This window comes from Buteo buteo, chromosome 23, assembly GCF_964188355.1.
Source record: "Buteo buteo chromosome 23, bButBut1.hap1.1, whole genome shotgun sequence".
NCBI lineage: Eukaryota > Metazoa > Chordata > Aves > Accipitriformes > Accipitridae > Buteo > Buteo buteo.
The window spans coordinates 5,123,073-5,142,963 of NC_134193.1; the positions used below are offsets into that span (position 1 = coordinate 5,123,073).

At 59.4% G+C, this 19,891-nt stretch overlaps 1 protein-coding gene across 2 annotated transcripts in view; it reads left to right on the plus strand.

Moving 5' to 3' along the window:
- The window catches only part of SCUBE3 (signal peptide, CUB domain and EGF like domain containing 3), a 37,237-nt gene that overhangs the window by 11,417 nt on the left and 5,929 nt on the right, over positions 1-19,891 (plus strand). For both annotated transcript variants that reach the window (XM_075055346.1, XM_075055347.1), the window contains exons 4-11: positions 2,355-2,489; positions 5,682-5,807; positions 6,730-6,846; positions 10,818-10,865; positions 14,589-14,705; positions 16,316-16,438; positions 18,318-18,434; positions 19,582-19,704. In XM_075055346.1, coding sequence (XP_074911447.1) covers positions 2,355-2,489; positions 5,682-5,807; positions 6,730-6,846; positions 10,818-10,865; positions 14,589-14,705; positions 16,316-16,438; positions 18,318-18,434; positions 19,582-19,704 — 906 coding nt within the window. The remainder of the gene's footprint in view (positions 1-2,354; positions 2,490-5,681; positions 5,808-6,729; positions 6,847-10,817; positions 10,866-14,588; positions 14,706-16,315; positions 16,439-18,317; positions 18,435-19,581; positions 19,705-19,891) is intronic.

The window sequence follows — 19,891 nt, forward strand, 5'->3', positions numbered from 1 at the left end:
GGGCCGCCCGCCTTCCCTCCGCCTGGAGCTCATGCTATTTTCTAATTAGTGTCTGCAGAGAGGTCATTAATGAGCTCATCACTGGGAGGAGGAGGAGGGGGAAGGGATTATGGACACATACGCTTTGCATTAACCACCATCACCGGGATCTTTGCAGCCTCCTTGGGGAGGGGGGAGATTTACACAGCTGGGAGGAGGCGCGGGCGGGCGGCTCTGCCTTCCTCTCCCGGGGGAGGATGAGCCCAAGGAGAAGAAAGGAAAGCCGGGCTCGGCAAGCCGCAGACGTCATGTGTTTACAGAGTTGGACGGGAGGGGATGGAGGTGGCTGGGGAGCAGCCGGGTGAGGGGGGACCTGGGTGGGGGCAGCCCCAGCTCCCCCCTTGAGCCCTTCCTCGGCTCGTCTCCGTGGGGCATCTTGGCCGTGTTGCTTCGCTGTAGGGGTGGGGCAGGTTTATCGCCTGGAACCCATTTTACAGATGAGGATGTTGAGACCCTCTGTGTTCCGGCTGGATTTGCTTAGCGGCTGCTTTCGGGGGGCAGCAGGGATGAACCCCAGTGGGTTTTTCCCATCGTCCTTCCCCCCCCATCCTGACTGTGCTTTGCCCAGCCTGCAAGCATCCCCTTTTAGCCAAAAGAAAGAGAAGCAGAACAAAGTGGAGGGTCATGCTCAGGCTTTGCTGGTGCCATGGGCAGTGGTCGAACCACCAGAGCCCAGCGGCCCCCCCGTCACCCACCCCAGGCAACCTTTTGAACCAGGACAGGAATTCGAGCCCCCGTCCTGACGTGGGCCCTGCTGGCTTCTGCCCATCTCCGTTGTATTTAATAAAACAGGTATTAGAGCGGCAGAGTCTCATTTCAGCCATTGGGTTTGAACGGCTGCCTCCTCATTTTTGTGCGGAGCTTGAAGGAGAAGTCGCAAGACATTAAGCCCTTGTTATAAGCGGGGGGATTTGAGGAGAGTTATTGGCATCTGCAGGACATAGCTTGGCTGGGATGAGCCTCGGAGGGAGCTGCAAGCCTCCTGCCATCATAGAAGACGTCCCTTTTGCGTCTGGCTGCAGCCCGGCTGTCAGCTCTAGCCTGCCCCACGGGCACCCAGGTGAAAGATGATGTTTTCAACATCTCCTTTCCAAGGTAGCGGGTTTGTGGGGTGCTCCTGGCTCTGCTCCTGCAGCAGTTTCCAGTTGGAGCTGCAGCCCCTGCCTTGATTTCCAAGCATCCCTCGGGGCTGCAGCATCCCCTGGGGTTGCAGCATCCCCCAGGGCTTGCCTGGAGCTGGGGCATGGTGCAAGGCACCCACGCTGCTCGGGCGTCCATCCGTCCATCCATCTCTTTGCCCAAAAGCAAGAGGTTTTGGCACATGCTGTGCTGCTCGGGGAGGAGGGCAGTGCTGGGGGGGGCCAGGGCTGGGACCCCCCCCCGGCGCATGCCGTCACCAAAACGCTATTCCGGTGTCTCCAGTGGCCGATGCTGGCGGGGCTCAGCTTTCCCCTCGGCTGCCGGCTCTGCAACGCTCGAGTTCACGGGAGGTTTTCTTTGGCACGGGGCCCCTCACTCCCCAGCCCGACGCCGTTGCCCGGCCCCGGGACCGCGGGCGGAGGGGGCAGGGGTGGCCACGGCAGAGGTTTGCCATTCTGCCTGAGCCCAGCATCCCGCTTGCTCTGGCACCTTGGGGCACTGGTGGGTTCAGCTTGGACCACGGTCCCCAAAAACCCTCTGGGGAGAGCAACGGGCTCCTCATTAAACGAGGTGTTTGCAGGGATGGAGCAGGAGCAGCCCGGGGCGAGGGCATTGCTGCTGCCAGGGGTGCACATCTCGAGCCCCTTCCAGTCTTGGTTTGTTAAACCAAAACAGGCACAAGGGCAGCAGAGCTGCCGGGGATTTGAGTCTCCTTACAAGTAATTATCCCCGCTCTGGGCTAAGGTTTCCCAGCTTCCCCTAATGAAGTGCAGGCATCCCCAGCCGGCGACAGGCTTGGAGGGGCTGGGAGCAGGGGGCGGCTGCAACCGGCATCCCGGCTGAGCATCCCGGGTGCTTTGGGGAAAGGGGTCACAGCTTGCTTGGGGGTCCCAGGTCAAGGAAAATCCCTTTCTCTGTGGTTTGGTGCTCCCGTCTGTACAATGAGACCTTTTTTGCCCATCAGCCAGGGAAGCTGTATGGCCTCTGCAACCCACCCCTTGGCATGTTTTGCCTTCATCCCCTGCAGCCCTAAAGCATCCCCGTTTCTTCTAGCTGAGGGATCACGGATGTAAAGCAGAACTGATTTGCTATGTAGCAAATCTGTCACACCCGGTTCCCCATCCCCTCGGCGTGCCACCGTGCCATGCTCACCCCCTGCCACCTTCACTTTGCAGACCTGGATGAGTGCTCGGAGGGCAACGGCGGCTGCCAGCAGACCTGCGTCAACATGATGGGCAGCTACGAGTGCTTCTGCCGGGAGGGCTTCTTCCTCAGCGACAACCAGCACACCTGCATCCAGCGCCCCGAAGGTTAGTGCATGGCATCTCCCTGCCGCGGGGCACCCTCCATCCCCTGCATTTATCAGGCAGGTCTGTCCCCCATTATCCCTGGCCATCCCTGCACAGTGCCTGGCTTTGGGTGCTGGTGCTGGTTCATGACCCTTCTTGGTGCTGCAAATTTAAAAGCAAATTTATTATGAGCACATTGGGAGAGGCTACTACGGGGCTAATAAACATCTCCATAACAAAATCCTCGCAGGGCTCTTTATCAAGCACAATAATACCAAACGGAGGACGTTAATCCTATATCCAGAGCGTTTTATTAAATAAAAGGTACCCGGAGATCCTCACACCACCCTGTGAGACTCATCTTCTCCTCCCAGGTCTTGCGAAGCACCAAGCCCTTAGTCTCGATATCAGCTCTAAATTGCTGCCGTCTGGAGCAATCTCTTAGCCAAAATAAGAGGAAATGAGAGATTTTTGCATCTCTGCTGATTTTTATCTCTGCTGCTTGGCAAAGCCGGCTGAGTGTTTTTACTTTCTTCCCTCCCCCTTCCCAGCTGCATCGGTCCCTCCAGCTCCCTGGGGGATCTCGCCCAGCCCAGGACAGCTCAGTGGCCGCGGTGGCATCTCCCATGTCCCCATCCCCTGTGTGTCTGGGAGGGACGAGCTGGCTGCTCCTTCATCCCAGTGACGCAGTGGGTGGCCTCCGCTGGGGACAGGGATGCAGGTGCTGGTTTTTGAGCTGATTTTTTGAGCTGAAAGTCTGCAGTGTTGTTGGCCTGGGGAGGTCTGTGTTGCTTCTGCACCCCGAGGTTGTTCTCGTAGCTGCTACATGGTCCCTGAGCTCAGGCTCAGGAGCGGCTGCTGGGAGGGTTGCAGCTGGTCCCCGGGCTATGAGCCTGGAAAAAGTGGAGAGCTGAGGCCAGTTGGGGTCCGATGTTAAAGCCTGTTCTGACTTTATTCCTGGCTCCTTGGGCACTGCCAAGGCAGAAGCATTTGGTATTAGAGAGCTAAACCTCAATGTTACGACTGCTTCCTTCCTTCTGGGGTCCTTGCCAGCTCCTTGTCTCTCTTCTCCTGCCCTCGCAGGAGGCTTTCTCCTTTTCCTCTGCTCTTTCTCTGTTTCTCAATCTCCCTCTTGCTTTCCTCTCTCCCTCCTGATGCAGAGGGGATGAAATGCTGCTGGGAGATGGATCCCAGGACCCTCCTCCTGCAGCACCACAACCCTCTCCCTCGGACCAGCCAGTCCCTCCCAGTAAGGAGAGGCCAAGGGTTGGGGCTTGCTGTGTATCGGTGCCTTTAAACCCTGTCGCGCTCAGCCCGACGATGAGAGCGGAGCCACTGAAAGCAAAAGGAGCGAGCAGGTCCTTGCGCTGGTGCAAGAGCAGATAACGATGCTGCACGGAGAGGACGAATTAGAGGGGGTGCATCCCTTCCTGGGTGGTGGCTGTAGGCACTGAGGGATTGCTGTGTTCTGGTGTCGTGCAGCGGAGGAGGGTGCCGTGCCCGGGTGGAATCATCTGGGGAGTCTTAGGAAAACAGTGTGTGGCCGTCCCGGCCTGGATGGGAGCCAGGGCACACGGACACCAGAGCTTGTGTCTCTGCTGGGATGTGCCGGGGGATCCCTGCAGACTGCTGGCTGTCGGGATCTGGCTTCTCTGGAAGGTGGTGTCTCCAGGGGAGCAGTGGTGCAGCAGGGCAGGGTCAGCCTCGCAGGTCTCTGTGTCTGCCGTGGTACCTGGGACGCCGTGGAGATGCTGCCAGGTAGTAAAGAGCAGCAATAAAAAGGAGGAGGAGAGAAAAGCTGCTGTTCAGCGGAGAGGCTGGGAGCGCTTGGCTGTCCCCTGCATCCCTGAGGCATTGCATGTCCCACGGGGGTCCCAGGGCAGGGCTGGATGGAGTGCAGGGGTTCACAGCACCTTCCTGGCCCTGGGACAGGCTGGAGGGTGCTGGGGGGATGGAGTGTGGCTCCCCACAAGTTGGGGGTTCCCAGCATGGAGGCCAGGGAAGGAAGTGCTGGTGTGGTCGGAGACGGAAGGCTCTAATTACAGAGGGCTCGACTGCCACTGCAATTACAGATGATCGCCCTGTCCTGGAGCCAAGCCAGGCGGGATCTGCCAGGCAGGTGATGGGGAGCTACCTGGGACACCCACAGGCTCCAGCCTGTGGTTTTTAACCCTTTCTGTGCATGCTTGGTGCATTTCAGCATCCTCCTTCAAGGTGCCCCGACCCCATAAGGATCTTCCCTTGCCCTTCTGGCCCAGGCTCTTGGCACCCCACAGGCTTGCAGCTCTGCCCCGTCCTCCATCCTGATGCTGGCACTGCTTACCCCATGGTGGGCTCAGCCCTGGGTGCCTGGAAAGGAGCAGACCCCCTCCCTCTGCCAGAAAAATGCCCTGAGCAGGCGGTTGCATCTCCCGGAGGGCCATCCCCGGCTTGCTGTGGGTTTTGTTAAATGTCTCATAAATTCCTGTTGATGCCCTGTTCGGCATCCATTGAACCTGGCTTTCTGCAGCTGACTGTCCCCATGTCCCAGGAGAGGCTGGGGGAAGAGGGGGCTGTGGACAAGTCAGCGAGGGCGAAATGGCAGCTCTGATAATGGGAACGAGCAGCTCCCCAAACCCTCATTTCCCAGGGGCAGCCAGCGTATGAATCCTTCCCAAGCTGTCAAGGCATCCCATAGCTTATGGGCATGCCCCGGCGCTCATCCTGGTGGAGCAGCTCCATGGCTCTCCCCACCAGCAGCCAGCTCTGCCCCCCCAAACCCTTCCTTGCTTTGCTGAACAATGTCACAACTGCCCACCCGGGGGTCTGTAATCACAAACATGCTCATCCCATCCTCTTCATCTTCCAAAAAGGAGATGCATCGCTCCATCCTGTCGATGCCAGGCAGGGCTGGTGGGCAGCAGCAGCTTCTACACCCGCTGCTTGCCCCGAGGTGTGGGAGCGGGGTCTCACCCAAGGCAATGGGAGGGAATCAAAGGTTCAAGGCTCCAGGGTGGCTTTGCCCACCTTCCTGACCCGCTCTGCAGCAGGAGGTGCTGCCCTTCAAGGCACTGCATGGGGTTATCCTGTCCCCACTAAGGTCCTAGCTTTGCAAGGTTTTCCCCTCATTGCCCCCATCTCCCTATCCCTGTCCCGCCCCAGACATCCTTCTGCTGCCGTGGACCATTGCTGGCAAACTTCTGGAGCTTTTCTTTGCTTCCTTCTCTCTTTTAGAAGGAATGAACTGCATGAACAAGAACCATGGCTGTGCCCACATCTGCCGGGAGACCCCCAAGGGGGGCATCGCCTGCGAGTGCCGCCCTGGCTTTGAGCTCACCAAGAACCAGCGCGACTGCAAATGTAAGGAATGCTCCAGGGACGGGGATACGGCCTCCGGGGGACCCCTAACCTTGTCCCAGTGGTACAGACCCCTCCTGGCCCTGCTGCAAAGCCCTGACCCCCTCATGGTACTAGTGGATTTATCGAGCCTGAAGCCCTCTGGCTTCATTTTCCTCTGGCATCCCACTCTGCCATGTCCCCATGAGACATCGTGCCCTTACACTGAGCAGGCTGAAATGGCAGCTAAAGGGGGTCCCAGAGGCGCAGCATCCCCCGTCCCACTGTTTTGCTTTCCCAAGGGGAGATGAACAGGGAGAGTACAATCGGCACAGGAGGAGCACAGGAATCCTTTCCCTGGGGGTCGTGGTGCTCTCAGCCTGTCTGATCTCCTGCCAGCATCTCGCTGGCACTGCCAGGGTTATTAAATAGATATGTACATGTTTATGCAATTATTTTTATTTTGTTTCTCATTTGCTGTCTGCAGCAAACGTGTAAAATTGCTGATGAAATGGAGTTTTAATCCTATGAGCCTATTTTCCCTCCAAGCTAAATGAACAATATGCCTCGCCCCCCGGGGAGGGCTGGCAGGGATTCCCAGGAGCACCTGAGTCATTCCAGAGCTCGGGAAAGTCCCACCCTTCCCTGTAACACCAGATCCAGGGTCAGGGGCAACCAGCCCATCGGTCCCCTTTGCTCCGGCTCCACCGGTGGCATTTAGCAGATATGCAAACGGGAAGACGCGAGAAACCACATAACAGTTTGCATCTGCCAAGATCCTGCAGGGAAAGTCGAAGGGCTCTAGAAATTATCCAGGAGGGAGGGATCTCTCCGAGGGTACAGATGAGGTTTTTCCAAGCTGGCTTTATGCTACTGCTTGGGGATGCTGGGCAGGGAAGAGAAGGGCTGGGGCTCTGAGTGACAGCCGGTGCTTTGCCTCCCGCAGTGACCTGCAACTATGGGAACGGGGGCTGCCAGCATACCTGCGACGACACCGACCAGGGACCCAAGTGCGGCTGCCACGTCAAGTTTTTGCTGCACTCCGACGGGGTGACGTGCATAGGTAGGTGCGAGTCATCACCTGGCCGTGGGGACGTGGGTCGGGGTATGGGATGGCTTGTCTTCCTCCCTAGGCAATTTGCTCTTGGCCTGATGAAGGGGGTTTTTTTCAAGCTTTGGGGATGCGGCGTTTCCTTTTGCTGAGATCAGAGAAACTTGGTGTGTGTGTGAGGGATGCTGCGGGTACCTGTGGGGTGCAGGGATGCGTCGCTGCTCAACCATGGGGAGCGAAAGTGGCTGCAGGGATGCTTGAGGGGACGTTTGGGGACATATCGGTTGTGCCCGGGTGCGGGCAGGGGTCCGTGCCTGCCTCCATTCTGCTGGAGAGAGAGGGGTGAGGATGTCCCCGTGCTAGAAATTGTTACTGTCACTGGCAGCATTCGGGAGGGACATGGAGGGGACAGATTTGACCTTGGCGATCTGTTCTGACTTGGCATTGGGGCCTCGGCTCAGGAACAATTGTCTTGCAAAGAAAACCCAAAACCCCAACAACCTGACAACTCAACCACCCCCAGAATTGTTCTTTTCCTGTGTGTGTTTTCAAATTGTAAAACATCAAACAGAGATAGAAGTCTTACTGGTTTCATATGCTTGTGCTGTTTAACAGCTGATTTGATTTAAAAAACTCTTACATTCAGGGAGTGATTAAGTCCACAAATTGCTCTAGACATTTGAGTTCTTATTGCAAAATAAAAGAGGAAAAGGAATTGAAAGCAAGAGAGAGGTTTTGGCTCCTGATGTCTCCGCTGTGCCTGAACAGAAAACCCTCTGCGCTTTCCAAAGACAGCTCCGTCCTCAGGGAAAGTGGCGGAGGAGCCCCCCGAACCCTCGGCTGCTCCCCACCAGCTCGAGGGATGCTCGGGGCTGAGCCCCCACCAAAGCCCTCCTGCCTGTCAGCTCGGCTGCCTGCTACCTTAACGTCACCACTGTCACCCAGCCCGCTTCCAGGATTAATCCCAGTCCCTCCTGGCTGCTGGCAGGCGCTCGCACTGCAGCCCCTTGTCCGCGCCGTCCTCGTATTTGCTCCCGCGGCCGCTGCATCCTATCCCACCCGCTGAGGACCTTCCCGTGGGGTTATTGCTGTGCCCGGGGTGGGGAGCGCTCCTCTGACAGGGATTTTGGGACCCGGGGGTGCGTCAGCTGGTGCATTCCTCCTGGATGGAGGTCCCTGCGCGTGTGATGTCTGTGTTGGTGAGAGGTCTCGGGGAAGTTTGACACCGAAATGATGGTCCTGACCTGCTGGGTGCAGGGGGTGGGAGAGCAGCTCTCTGAAGCATCTTGTGATCTGGGGGATGCTCGAGAGGGTCTGTTTGCCAGAGGGTCTCAGCGCTCGGACCCCGGGTGCCACAGTTGTGCGGGTGGGATTTGGGGGTTTCCAAAATTGCTCATTCTCATGGCCTTGGCCAAAATCTCCCCTCTCACCCCCATGCCGTGCACCGTACCTGCTGGGGAGGCATCCCCCAACCAGAGCCGGTACATCCCCGTAAGCTCTTCCCTCACCCACCTTCCTGGGGGAAATCAAACACCAGGATGGAGGATTTTAGGAGCAGCACCAGCCCAAAACTCACTGCCGTGCCTTTCTCATCCCTTTCGGGTCTGCAGCCCCCTCTCCGCAGGAAGGGGCCCGCCTGCCTCCCGCATCCCCCAGGGGATTCTCGGCCCCCCAGCCCTGCCGCGGGAACACTGTGGGATTGTGCTCCGGCCGCTGGGAGCCGGCAGCCGCCCCACAGGGATGCCCGGCCAGCAGATTTACGGCCGAGGTACCTGCTCAGATATTTATAACCACCCTTTCTTGTTTTACAGCTGGGGCTCAGCAAACAGCCCTCCCCCATCCCCGGCGCTCCCTCCGCCGCCCCTTCCCCATTTCCTCTGAAATATTTCATCATTTCAAGGGGAATAAAGTTTCCAGCAAGGGGAAACGCAAACTCGCTCCCCGGGCCATGGGCTTTGAAATTGTACGCGGTGCGTTTGATGGGCTGCCGGGACAGGCCCCTGGTCCAGGTTCCCTTCAGATCACACCACGCGGCAGGAAGCACGATCAGCCCCTTTGAATGACAGTTTCATTAGGCCACGGCCGGTGTTTTTCATTTTTCCGCTTTTTATTGCTGCTTTTAAAAATGCAGATAATGAATAACATGCCTCTGAGCAAAGCGGGGCCAGCCCTAATGGCTCCCAACATGTCTGCAGGCTCGAGGGGGAGGGGGAGCCGGGAGGGGAGGCCGATGACCTTATGTATTTATATTTGTGCTCAAAAAACAGCCTTTTTTTTTAAAAAAAAAAAGAAAAGCACATAAAATCACCCTCCAGCAGCCCAGGGTGCAGCGCCCTCAGGGAGATGCAAACCGGGCTGTGGCGATTGATGCGGATTTAGGCTTGCCGGGAAGATTTGCAAGCCAGGGCATCACTGCAGCTCCCTCGAACAGATATCTGGGGTGCAGCAGGGCCATCACTGTCCCCCGGCTCACGGCGAGCACCGGCGGAGCAGGAGGTGGTGGATGGGGAGGAAATACGATTAGATGGAGAAGGAAACTAAACCAGCTCAAGTTTTATGGCCGATTTCCTGACCCGCACCCGGGCGGTTTGCAGCAGCACCGGTGATGCTCCCCAGCTTTGTGAAGCCGGCAGTGCCGGGAGCGGTGCCGGGAGCAGGGGCTGCACCGGACCCCGCTGCCGGGTCAATGCCGGGGACACTAGAGCAAAGGGAATGCGGCGTAGGAGGGCTCTGGGAAGGGGAAAGCAGGGCACGGGGACACGAGGCGGGTGGCCGTGGGCATGCCGTGCATGCTCCTCCGCACACATCGACCTCCCCGAGGAGGACACGGTCCCTGCAGAGCCTCAGCATCCCGTGTCCCATCTGCTGAATCCCTGCCCTCAGCCTCCCGGGACAGCACAGGCACAGCCGGGGGCTGCGTTTCCCTTCTTTTCCCCTTCCACCGTCCTCCCCTCCACACGGACCCGGCGTCGTTTCTCACTAAGCAGGGATGCACTCGTCTCCCCTCGGTCCCGTGGGTGATGGGCTCCACATGCCCTGAGCACCCCAGCCCCACACTCACCCGGGGGCTCTCCGGCTTTGGTCCAGCACTGCCACGGGGCTCTGTCCCCACACGGGAGCAAAAAGAGGTGCTGGGGTGCCTCGTCCCCTTCCCAGAATGACTGGGATGAAGAAGGGACATCTCCCAGCCATGGATGGGTGGTGCCAGGCAGAGTTTCCTTTGCAGGGCAAAAGTCAAGCTAATTTTCTGGCGCAATCCCCAAAAGTGATCCCTGGGTGTTTTAACACCGATTTTGGGATCTGTGGCTTTGCCCAGGCTGCTCTCAGCCCCTTCTTGGCCATTTGTCCCCCCCGCAGGCTCCCACACACTCCCTCAGGAACTCAGCACCCTGGGGCTGTGCCGTGCCTTGCCAGGGTTCCCTGCACCCAGGCGCACCGACACACGGGTGAGGCTGAGCAGCCCAAGCACACCCAAAATTTGGGCTCACCGCCAGCTTGGCTGCTAAATCCAAGTGGTGCAAGTGCCACCGGTGGGACGCGATCGCCTTCCCGAAGACCATGGCTGTGCAGCGTCCGTACAGCTCCTCTCGGGGATTGCAAGCCACCCCAGCACACACTGGTTTTGCTCTGGCAAGGACGAGGACCCGATTCCCCAGACTAACGGGCTGCACTAACGCTCCTCGTAACGCGCTTCCTCCCTCTCGCATGGGGCTCCAGCCAGCCCAACACAGAGCACGAAACCGGAGGGGGTTTGGAGAGGCTGCGGGACGTGGGATGCTTTGGACAGGGTGATGGAGGAGTTGATAGCACTGGACACAAACCTTGGGTTTTGGCTCTTTTGGGAGGTGGGGGGGAGAAAAAACCCAAAGGGACAATTTCCACCAGGCTGGAAAGGCAGCGGAGTCAAACCCATTGACGTGTGACACCAACCGAGCTCCTTGCTGGACACTGTTTCTAAATCACTTTTTTATAATGTTAAACAGGGGAGAGACACTTCCAGCAACACGTTATCCTTGAGACGTTTTCTAATGGTAAATATTTTTGTTCTCTCTATCTCTACAAAGGGGTCTAACCGTAGACGGTCTCTCATCTCGAGATCATAACCGGGCTCGGGGGGCTGCGCTGTCGCGCTAACCGCATGCCTCACTAACCTTGTCCCCCGCTGCTGCTTTTAAACCCTGCAGAGCAAGCCTGGCCTCGGGCTGCAGGCTGACTTTGCTTTTGGGGACAGAGAAAGAAACCCTCCCCTGGCTGCGCTTGCATGAGGCGGGGGCTCTCGCGTTGCTTTGATCGATCCAGCCCGGTGCAGGGGGTGATAATCCGCTTTCCAGTGGCTGCGGCAACGGTTATCCACCCCCCCCCACCGCCGACAAGCAAGCCCGAGAGGCTGCCGGCGGCTGCGTGATGGGGAGGGGGATGCTCGTGCCCGTCTCTGCGCTGTGTGCTCCCAAAGTTGCCCCTTCCCACAGCCCACCCGCTCACGGACGGTCCCCTCTGTGGGTGCGGGGACATTCAGGGTGTCCCAGGGTTTGGCCCAGGAGAGCTGCTAACTGTGCTCAGGGGCACCTAGCCCAGAGCTGCAGCAAATTGCAGAGCTGCGATGACCCTTTATTGGGCTCGGCACCTCGGCTGCTTCCCCGAGGATTCCTTTGCAACCCCCGTCGGGTCTCTAAGCCCTTCACGAAGGTAAGGCGATGCCTCTGCTCCGCCAACAAGGAAACCGAGGCAGTCTGAAGGTGCAGTGACTTGTCTGCGGTGGGGAATCTTGTTCATGGATGTGCTGGGTGCATGCGAACTCCTGGCACATCCAGGAGGAGCTGTGGGTGCACAGGGTGACAGGGAGCACCGACCGCGGCTTTCGGGGGCTCTGCAGAGCCTTTCCCACAGGGGTGGGAGAAGGGGGGAACCCCAGCTCCGTGCCGTCACCTTGCTCCAGCCAACGCGGCTGTAATCCCTCCGATTACCGCGCAATTATCTCCTTAGGCTTGTGGGATCGCAATCCTGCTGCGATTGCCGCTTCCCGGCAGGTGGAGGCGAAGCCGGAGCGTGTGCGGGCAGGGTGCTGCGGGGGCATGGGCAGGGGCTCCGTCGGACCCCGGTGACGGCCGGCGCGGTGAAGGGTGTCAAGTGGGGTGAGGATTTCCGTGGCACGGTGGTCAGGAAACAAGACTGGAGCTGGGATGGAGGAGGGTGGGAAAGAGAGTGTGTGTGTGTGTGTGTGCGCAAGCTGCTTTGTCTTCTCCCTCCCCGAGCGATGGAGGCCCTCGCCAAAGCCCTGTGTGGTTGGGTGAGTCACGCTGGCTCGCACCAGGCTGGGAGCAGCCCCCGGGTTGCCGGCACCGCCGAACAATGCCGCTCTCCCGGGGCCCCGCTCCAGTGCCTGGCCCCACGCCACCCCACCTCGGCTGCCTCGCAGGTACCCCAGCAGCCCCCTCCGAGCTTTTTGCAAGCCTAGGACATGGTGCCCCTCTTTACAAAAGGGTTTTCAGTGGTGTTCCAGCCGTGCCGGCTCAGCTCCCACCCCATGCGTGCCCCAGGCAGCGGCCGCATCCTGCAGGGGATGGCGGGTAAGGCTTGCTTTATGTCTCAGCCGAAATTCCTGAAGGTGCAAAGGGGCCGGGAGGGGAGATGGGTGCCGCAGCGCTGGAGGAGGCTGTGAGCATGGTGAAGCATGCCCAGAGCACTGCGCTCCCCAGAGAGCCCCGTCCTCCCCGGTGCAGCCGCTTCTCCGGCTCCCTGATCCCACCAAAAGCAGCACCCGCGCCGAGCCCATCATCTCATCTCGGTGGCAACCCTGTTAAATCAATCCTCCCTGGGCTGCTCCTGCATCAGCTGCTGAAACAAAGGCTGGCATTAAATAATTCATTGGCCTTCCAGAAAGTTTCCCTTCCCTTTGGCATGGCGTCACCCACACCACGCTCTTTGCCCCGGTGTCACCGGGAAGCGGGGGGGACGGTCCCGGCGTGGCCAGGCTGCATGTGGCGCAAGGACCTGGCTGGAGGAATAATATCTGCAGAAATCCCTCCCTTGCCATTAGGTTTTGTAATTGTGCTGGCTATTAATTTCATAAAATGGTCCCTTTTGTTCTCTTATTATGGGACATCATAAAAATAGCAGCGGCAAGACGAGCACAGAGCGATCCCAGCTCCCTCGCCCTGCAGCAAATGGTTGGATGGTTCAGTCATTCCCACCCCATGCGGCGCTCGCAAAGAGTGGGAGAACCTGGGATTTGCTCTTTCCAAGGAATTTCTTCAAGGCATTTTCATCTTGGGTTCCTTGAAGCCCAAATGCCTCATTTATCCAAGCAACCATCCTTTTGAAAGGAATATTTTATTATCCTTTGTGAACAACTTAATGCACTTCAAACCATTGTTCTGGTGGTTAGGACCGAAATTGAGGATTGATCTCACAGGGAAGCTGTCAAGCTGAAAATGCTCCATTTAAATTAGTGTCCCTTCTAGTCCTACCAGCAACAGCTGACTTTGATAATACTGAAATAATTAGATTTTTTTTAAAAAATTGGACTTTTTTTCCACTGATGCTGTCTGCCTCTGTGTGTGTGTGTGTTCTAATTATACAAAGCGTCTCCCAAATTAGCCTGTGACACTGGACCGGCCAGTGTGCCCGAACGGCGGATGACGGTTAGGGACCAGCGGTGCGGGGGGTCACTGGTGGCTTTGTGGCATGGTGGCTGTGGTGGTAGCGAGGGGGATGGGACCCCCCCCCGCTGCCATCTCACCAGGGGACCGGGGCTGCGCACCTGCATCCCTGGGGAGCCGCAGCCTGGGCACCCCTGGCAAGACCTGGCTCTGGCTGTGTTTTGCACAGCAAGCGCTGTGACTTTGTCACTTAGAAATTCAATTCCTCCTCATTGGAACTGCCAAAGCTAGACCCCACCAGACCCTGTTTTCGGGGGACACGCAGCCCCGATGCCAGCGTGGGGGCTGAGCATGGCGGGATTAATCCCATGGAGCCGCTTTTCCCTTCGTCAGCTGAAAGGCCGATGCGTTTCGGGAACGTAGAGCTTCTGTTGAACCACCTCCGCTTTTCCCAGCGCCCTGAGTGTTGGCTGTTTCGCAACAGGCAGCAGCTCTGCCTGCACGTCCCTGCCTGTGTCCCTGACCCTGTCCTCTCTGGGATGACTGGGTGCTACTCTGCTGCTTGCCTGCAATTAATAAAGCATCCTCTAACGAGGGGACAGGGCTGTCCCCACTCCCCTCTCTGCCTTAAATGCAGATACCCAGTATATAAGACCAGGTTGTTGGAAGATGGGAGGGTTGCACAGGGGTTTGGACGGGGAACCGGGAAATCTGGGGGCTTTTTCCTGCCTTAGTGTTGCCTGCAACGTGGGATGAATCACAGGAGCCCTTATTTCACCACCGAAATCCCTGGGAAGCAGCACCCAGGTGTGATGGGAAGGCAACAAGCGCTGGGTCATCTGCAGAGGCAGAAGATGCTGCGGGATCGCCAAGCATTAATGCCTTACCCTCCCCGGCCCTCGCATTCTGTATCTGGGGTGTTTATTAATTTGGGGGGCTCTGTGACCTTGTTAACAGCTGTGTGAAAAGCCAAGGGCGGTTTTGGTGGGCTCTGCAGGGAGGTTTGTACCTGCTGCCTCTCCCAGGCTGTGGTGTGGGGACAACTGGGTGGCATGGGGATGTTTGGGTGGCATGGGGACATCTGGGTGGCTTGACCCCCCCTGACTTTTAAACACTGGTCCATCACCCCGGCCACTCTCTCCCCTCTCCGTGCAGAGACGTGTGCTGTGAACAACGGGGGCTGCGACAGCAAGTGTCACGACGCGGCCACGGGCGTGCACTGCAGCTGCCCCATGGGCTTCATGCTCCAGCCCGACAGGAAGACGTGCAAAGGTGAGTGAGTGCGAGTGGGGCCGGGGTGTTCGCCCGTGGGTGCCTCAGACCCCCCCTTGTGTCTTCGGTGCCCTTAGAAAAGGTGCAGTTTTAGCTCGGCTTGACGTTGGCCACAGCCTTGGCTTGCTTGGTGTTTGCACCCGTGGGATGGGAACGGGGATCACCCCCAGGCACGAGAACTCAGCCGCCTTGCTAAAGGCACCGCGGTCGGCCCTGCTCCCCCGGGAAGCCTATGGGGAGGAGGAAAGGGGAGTCAGGTCAAGTCAGAGGTGATGGCGTGGTACTTGTGGGGCTGGAGGGTCCCATCCCACCTTGCTCCACCCCGCTGCCTCAGTTTCCCCATGGGTAAGGGCTAGGCGTGCAGGAAATCCATACCCACTCTGGGAATTTGAGATGCATAAGTCTCTCTGCAGTCACTGTCCAGATGGGTCCAAGCACTGTGTCCCACTTCGGGGAGGACACTATGGGATGCCACGTGCCTCTGCACGCACTCACCGACATCCCCATCTACCTGCCTCTGCAAGGGGGAACAGTCCGGACTGGTTACCCCAGCCACCCAAACCTGCCACCCCCACGGGCAAGGGGACGCCGCGACCCCGGGGCTGGCCGATGCCTGCGTTGTGTCTTTTGGCAGCTCTGGGAACTTGACCCCGGTTGAAAGGCAGGCCTGTCCCACTGCCGGCTGCCTGTCTACCTGCTGACTGCTTCCAGAAACCCCTTGCCCCCTGTTATTTTATCAGAACATACCCCCTCCCTTCTCCAGTTCTGCAGTTTCCAGGAACGTGCAATAACCCAGAGCCACGTCCCCTGTGTCTGGGGGTTTTATTACGGCTGCGGGCTGGTTTACAGCTCGCTCCTTTGCAGTCATAAAAAGAAAGCCCCAGCCCCAGAGAGGCAGAGCTGCCGCCCTGGCGCTGGCAGCTGGGGGATGGAGGGATGGGGAAGGCGGCTGCCTCTTCCTGGTCTCCTTCCATTTTACAGGTCATTTCCTAGCAGTAAATTTTGTGATTAGTGGAAAAAGGAAAAAAACCCAACCAAATAACCAAGTCCCAGCCTCTTTCCAAGTTGTTGGGGCTCTTCGCAGTAATTGTCATTTTTAGCTTTGTTTATGGCAGGAAGGAGATGGCAAGCAGAGAGGTGAGGGTTGAAAAGTATTTATTTTGTCAAGCGGCTGTTTTTGAAGGAGGGAGTGTCCCCTCCTGCTTTGCTCTTTCGTCCTGCTGCTCCTGGTCCCCAAAAGTAGCCCCCAGCCCAAACCTGTGACTCTGCAGACTCTGATCTGGTGCTTTCCCTGAGCTGCGAGGCTCTTTCAGAGACCCTGGCCCCGGCTCTGCTCCGGGGGATGCTGAGACCTGCAGAAATTAAGCCTTTTGCACAACTTCCAAGAGGAGCTGAGCCCAGGAGCCCTGGCCTTCCCCAGTGTCATGCATCAGCTCCCCAAATACACCCAGATAAAACCAGCAGCCACATTCCTCCGGTGACCATCAGAGCCCGAAGCGTTTCCTCCGTTTGCCGGCTCTTGGTGGGGATGGGGTCCGGAGGGGAGCACCCCGCTCTCCCAGCCGAGCAGCCCAGCCGGGGTACGACGCCGTGTCCCCTGTCCCCACCAGACATCGACGAGTGCCGGCTCAACAACGGCGGCTGCGACCACATCTGCAGGAACACGGTGGGCAGCTTTGAGTGCAGCTGCAAGAAGGGCTACAAACTGCTCATCAACGAGAGGAACTGCCAAGGTAAGGGGCAGCGAGACCCTGGCACCCTGCCCTGCCCGGGGACATCACCTCTCCCTGCCCTCCGGCGTTTCTCAGCCCTCCCACAGCTGCTGCTGGAGGAGCGCTGGCCCGGTTATTCATTCCTTTTTGCTTTCCTCTGCACCGCGTAGATCCTTCGGGGGATTAGTGTTGGATTTGGGTTCTGGTCTGAGGCTTAGCCCTTTGATCTGCAGAGCTGGGCTGCCATCCCAGCCCTGCTCCCGAGTTGGGGATTTCTGGGCTCTTCTCGCGGCAGAATTAAAGCCAGCAATTAGGCAGATGCCAGGTGAAATCCTCTGGCCTTACTCAGGGCTGGGATGACGGTCATGATGTTCCCGGCAGCCCCATGAGCTGGGATGCAGCTCTGTCCAGGCACAGGGAGCGTCCCTGCCGGCAGCCCTGGCAGCGAGCACACCCTGAGCCCAGAGCTGTCGGCTCTGCTCTGGACCACCCGTGGCAGGGGACTGGGGACCCCACCAGCACCCCATGAGTCCTGGGAGGGCATCCTGAGCTCAGCACCCAGCCTGGCACTTCTGGGCTTCTCCCAAGCTTCTCCACTTTATTGCACAAAGTTTTTGCTAGCAATCCTGCAGCAGCACGACTGTAGCTCCCTGCTAAAGTGCACACACTGATGCACTGGCTGCTTGCTTCCCTCTCGAGAGGACACCGTTTTCCTGGGCTGGATAACGGGAAGAGCAGCAGGACGTGTCCTGCCTTGCCTCTTCCCCCGCCGCCAGCCACCCCGTGGCAGGGGCTGGATCGTGCCCTGCTCGGGGATGCACCATTTTTTGCAAACCATCGAGGCAGAGCAAGGATTTCAGTGGCTTTTGTAAAAGCATTCCTCCTTTCCCCATCTGTCGGAGGGCAGGAGGGGAGCAGGAAGATGCATCCAGCTTGCTCCGGAGGGAGCTGGCTGCTCTGCGCTGCTTTTCCCACCTTTTTCTCCCTGTCCCGAAGTCCTCCTGCGCACCCCACCTAAACCCAGCAGGTTTAAACGACCTGGCAGGTCACTGGGCCATCCCCGCGGGGAGCACGGGGCTCTGCCCCCCCAGCCCGCGGCCGAGGCCGACACGGCGGGTGTGTGTGAGCCCAAGTGTTGCCTCCCAAAAGCGCGCGGCCGGGGAAGGAGGGGGCTGGTGCGCTCCGGGGCTGCGACCGCTTTCATCTCCGTCCAGGTTCCACGCTCTTGGGAGTTTGACGTGAGCACGGCAATTAACTTAATGAAGCCAATGAAATGATGCTCAAACCCGCCAGGGTGGGTTCACCCACCCAGCCAGGGCCTCCCTGCCCCGGCGAGGTGCCCCGCGGGGCTGAGCAGACATCGCTGGCACCATCCCCGGGGCAGGATCTGCCCACGCAGCATCTCTCCCTGGCACGGGGCAGTGCCCTGGCTGGGCCACAGCCAGGGGCTCTCACAGCCACCCCGTGCCAAGGGCACGGTGCTGGCCCTGTTTGGCCCGTTTGAGATGCAGAGGGGCTGCAGGAGCTTAGGGCAGGGGGAGATGCTGGGACAGTGGGCTGCTGCTTCCATGTAGCAGCAGCTGGAGTGGGCGAAGAGGGAGCTTGGAGGCAGGCAGGATGGGAGCATAGTGTTCCGGCGCATCCCGGTGCTGGATCCCCAGAGCAATCTGGTGCTGGGTCCCCAGAGCATCCCAGTGCTGCATCCCAGAGCATCCCAGTGCAGGGTCCCTGGAGCATCCCAGTGCTGGATCCCTGAAGCATCCCGTGCTGGATCCCTGGAGCATCCCAGTGCAGCCCCCAGCTTGCTGGAGCAGGTGGAGCAGGAAGGGGACAGCCCTTGTGCCGGGGGCTGCCCCTCCGCTGCACCAGCCCTCACCTTCCCCCCTTGCCTTTCCTCCAGATATCGACGAGTGCTCCTTCGACCGGACCTGTGACCACCTCTGCATCAACACCCCCGGTAGCTTCCAGTGCCTCTGCAACAAGGGCTACACGCTCTACGGGCTCACCCACTGCGGAGGTAGGGCCGGCTGGATGCTGGCAGGAGGAGCCCATCACCCCACCGGGTTTGGGTCCCAGGGAGGCACATGGGGCACCCAGGGATGGGGCAGCCCCACGGCACGGTTGCTGTGGGACCCTTGAGGATACCGCTCACCCGGTGGGTTCCCCACGTACCCCGAGCTGGGGCCAGGCAGGGAGGGGGCTCGCAGCCAGACGCTGGTGTCTGCAACTTCAAACGGAGCGACAGGAACAATTTGCGACTTGTCTGCAGCGGGAGAGAGGGAGAAATCCCCGGCGTTTTTGGCAGGGAGCTGGGACGGGGTGGGAAGGGAAACATCAAAAGGGTTTGATTTAAGTTTCACAAGGCAGATAGCTCCCAAGGGCGGGGGCGTGCAGCGCCCCGGGAAGCGGGGAGGCAGATGAAACACGCTTTGGGGAGGGTTGCTGGAGCGTGTCGCGGCAGCGGTGCCGTCGGCCCAGGGAGACGGTGGCACGAGGCCGGGTGCTCCGACGCTGCCTGGCCGGCGAGGGTGGGCGACCCTCCTCCTGCTCCCGAAACACGCAGCCGCCGTGAGCCAGCGTGGACCCGGGGATGCTCTCGGTGTGACCCCACGGCGGAGGGATCGCTGGCTCCCACCGGTGCTCCCAATAAGGGGGAGCCGGGCAGGGACGGGTGTTTGGGGGGCAGCTCCATCGCTGACCGCTCCCCATCTCCACCCCTGCTTCATGCCAGACCTGGAGGATTGACCCCCAGTTTCGGGCTGGGGCGGAGGGTCCCCGCTGCGGAGAGAGGGGCCGGAGCTGCTGAGCAGCTGCCTTTTGAATTCGGCTGCTAAGTGCTTCCATGTCGGCTCCGTCTGCTGCCCCCCACAGCTCCCCAGCCCGCCGCGGGGCCGGGGCCGGGCTCAGCCTGGGTGGGCTGCACCCGTCACCACCCGGCCCTTGGGGACACCGAGAGTCGGGGTTTCCCTTGTCCCCGTGGCTGCAGGGAGGAGGCACGGCTGAAGTGCCCTGGGGTGTACGTCCCCCATCTCCAGCTGGGCATGGGTCATGCAATTTATCCGTCCAAAATCACAGCCCTGAGACAATGCAGCGATTCGGTGTCGGAGCCTGGGGCGGGGGGTCCGGCTGCCCCTCGCCCACCTCCTCTCCCTTCTTCCCCGCAGACATCGACGAATGCAGCATCAACCGAGGGGGCTGCAAATTTGGCTGCATCAACACGCCCGGCAGCTACCAGTGTACCTGTCCCGCCGGCTGCAAGCTGCACTGGAACAAAAAGGACTGTATAGGTACGTCGGGGCAGGACACGCGATGGCTGGGGATGCTCCCGATGCCCCGCGGCCCCTCCGACACTTGGGGCTGTTGGGATTAAGGTCAGGGCAGGGGGAGCACAGAGGTTTTGGGGCATCCCGGTGCAGCGATGCTCCAGGGTGGGCTGCTTTTGGCTGGGGCCCCATGTCCATCCCGCATGGGTCT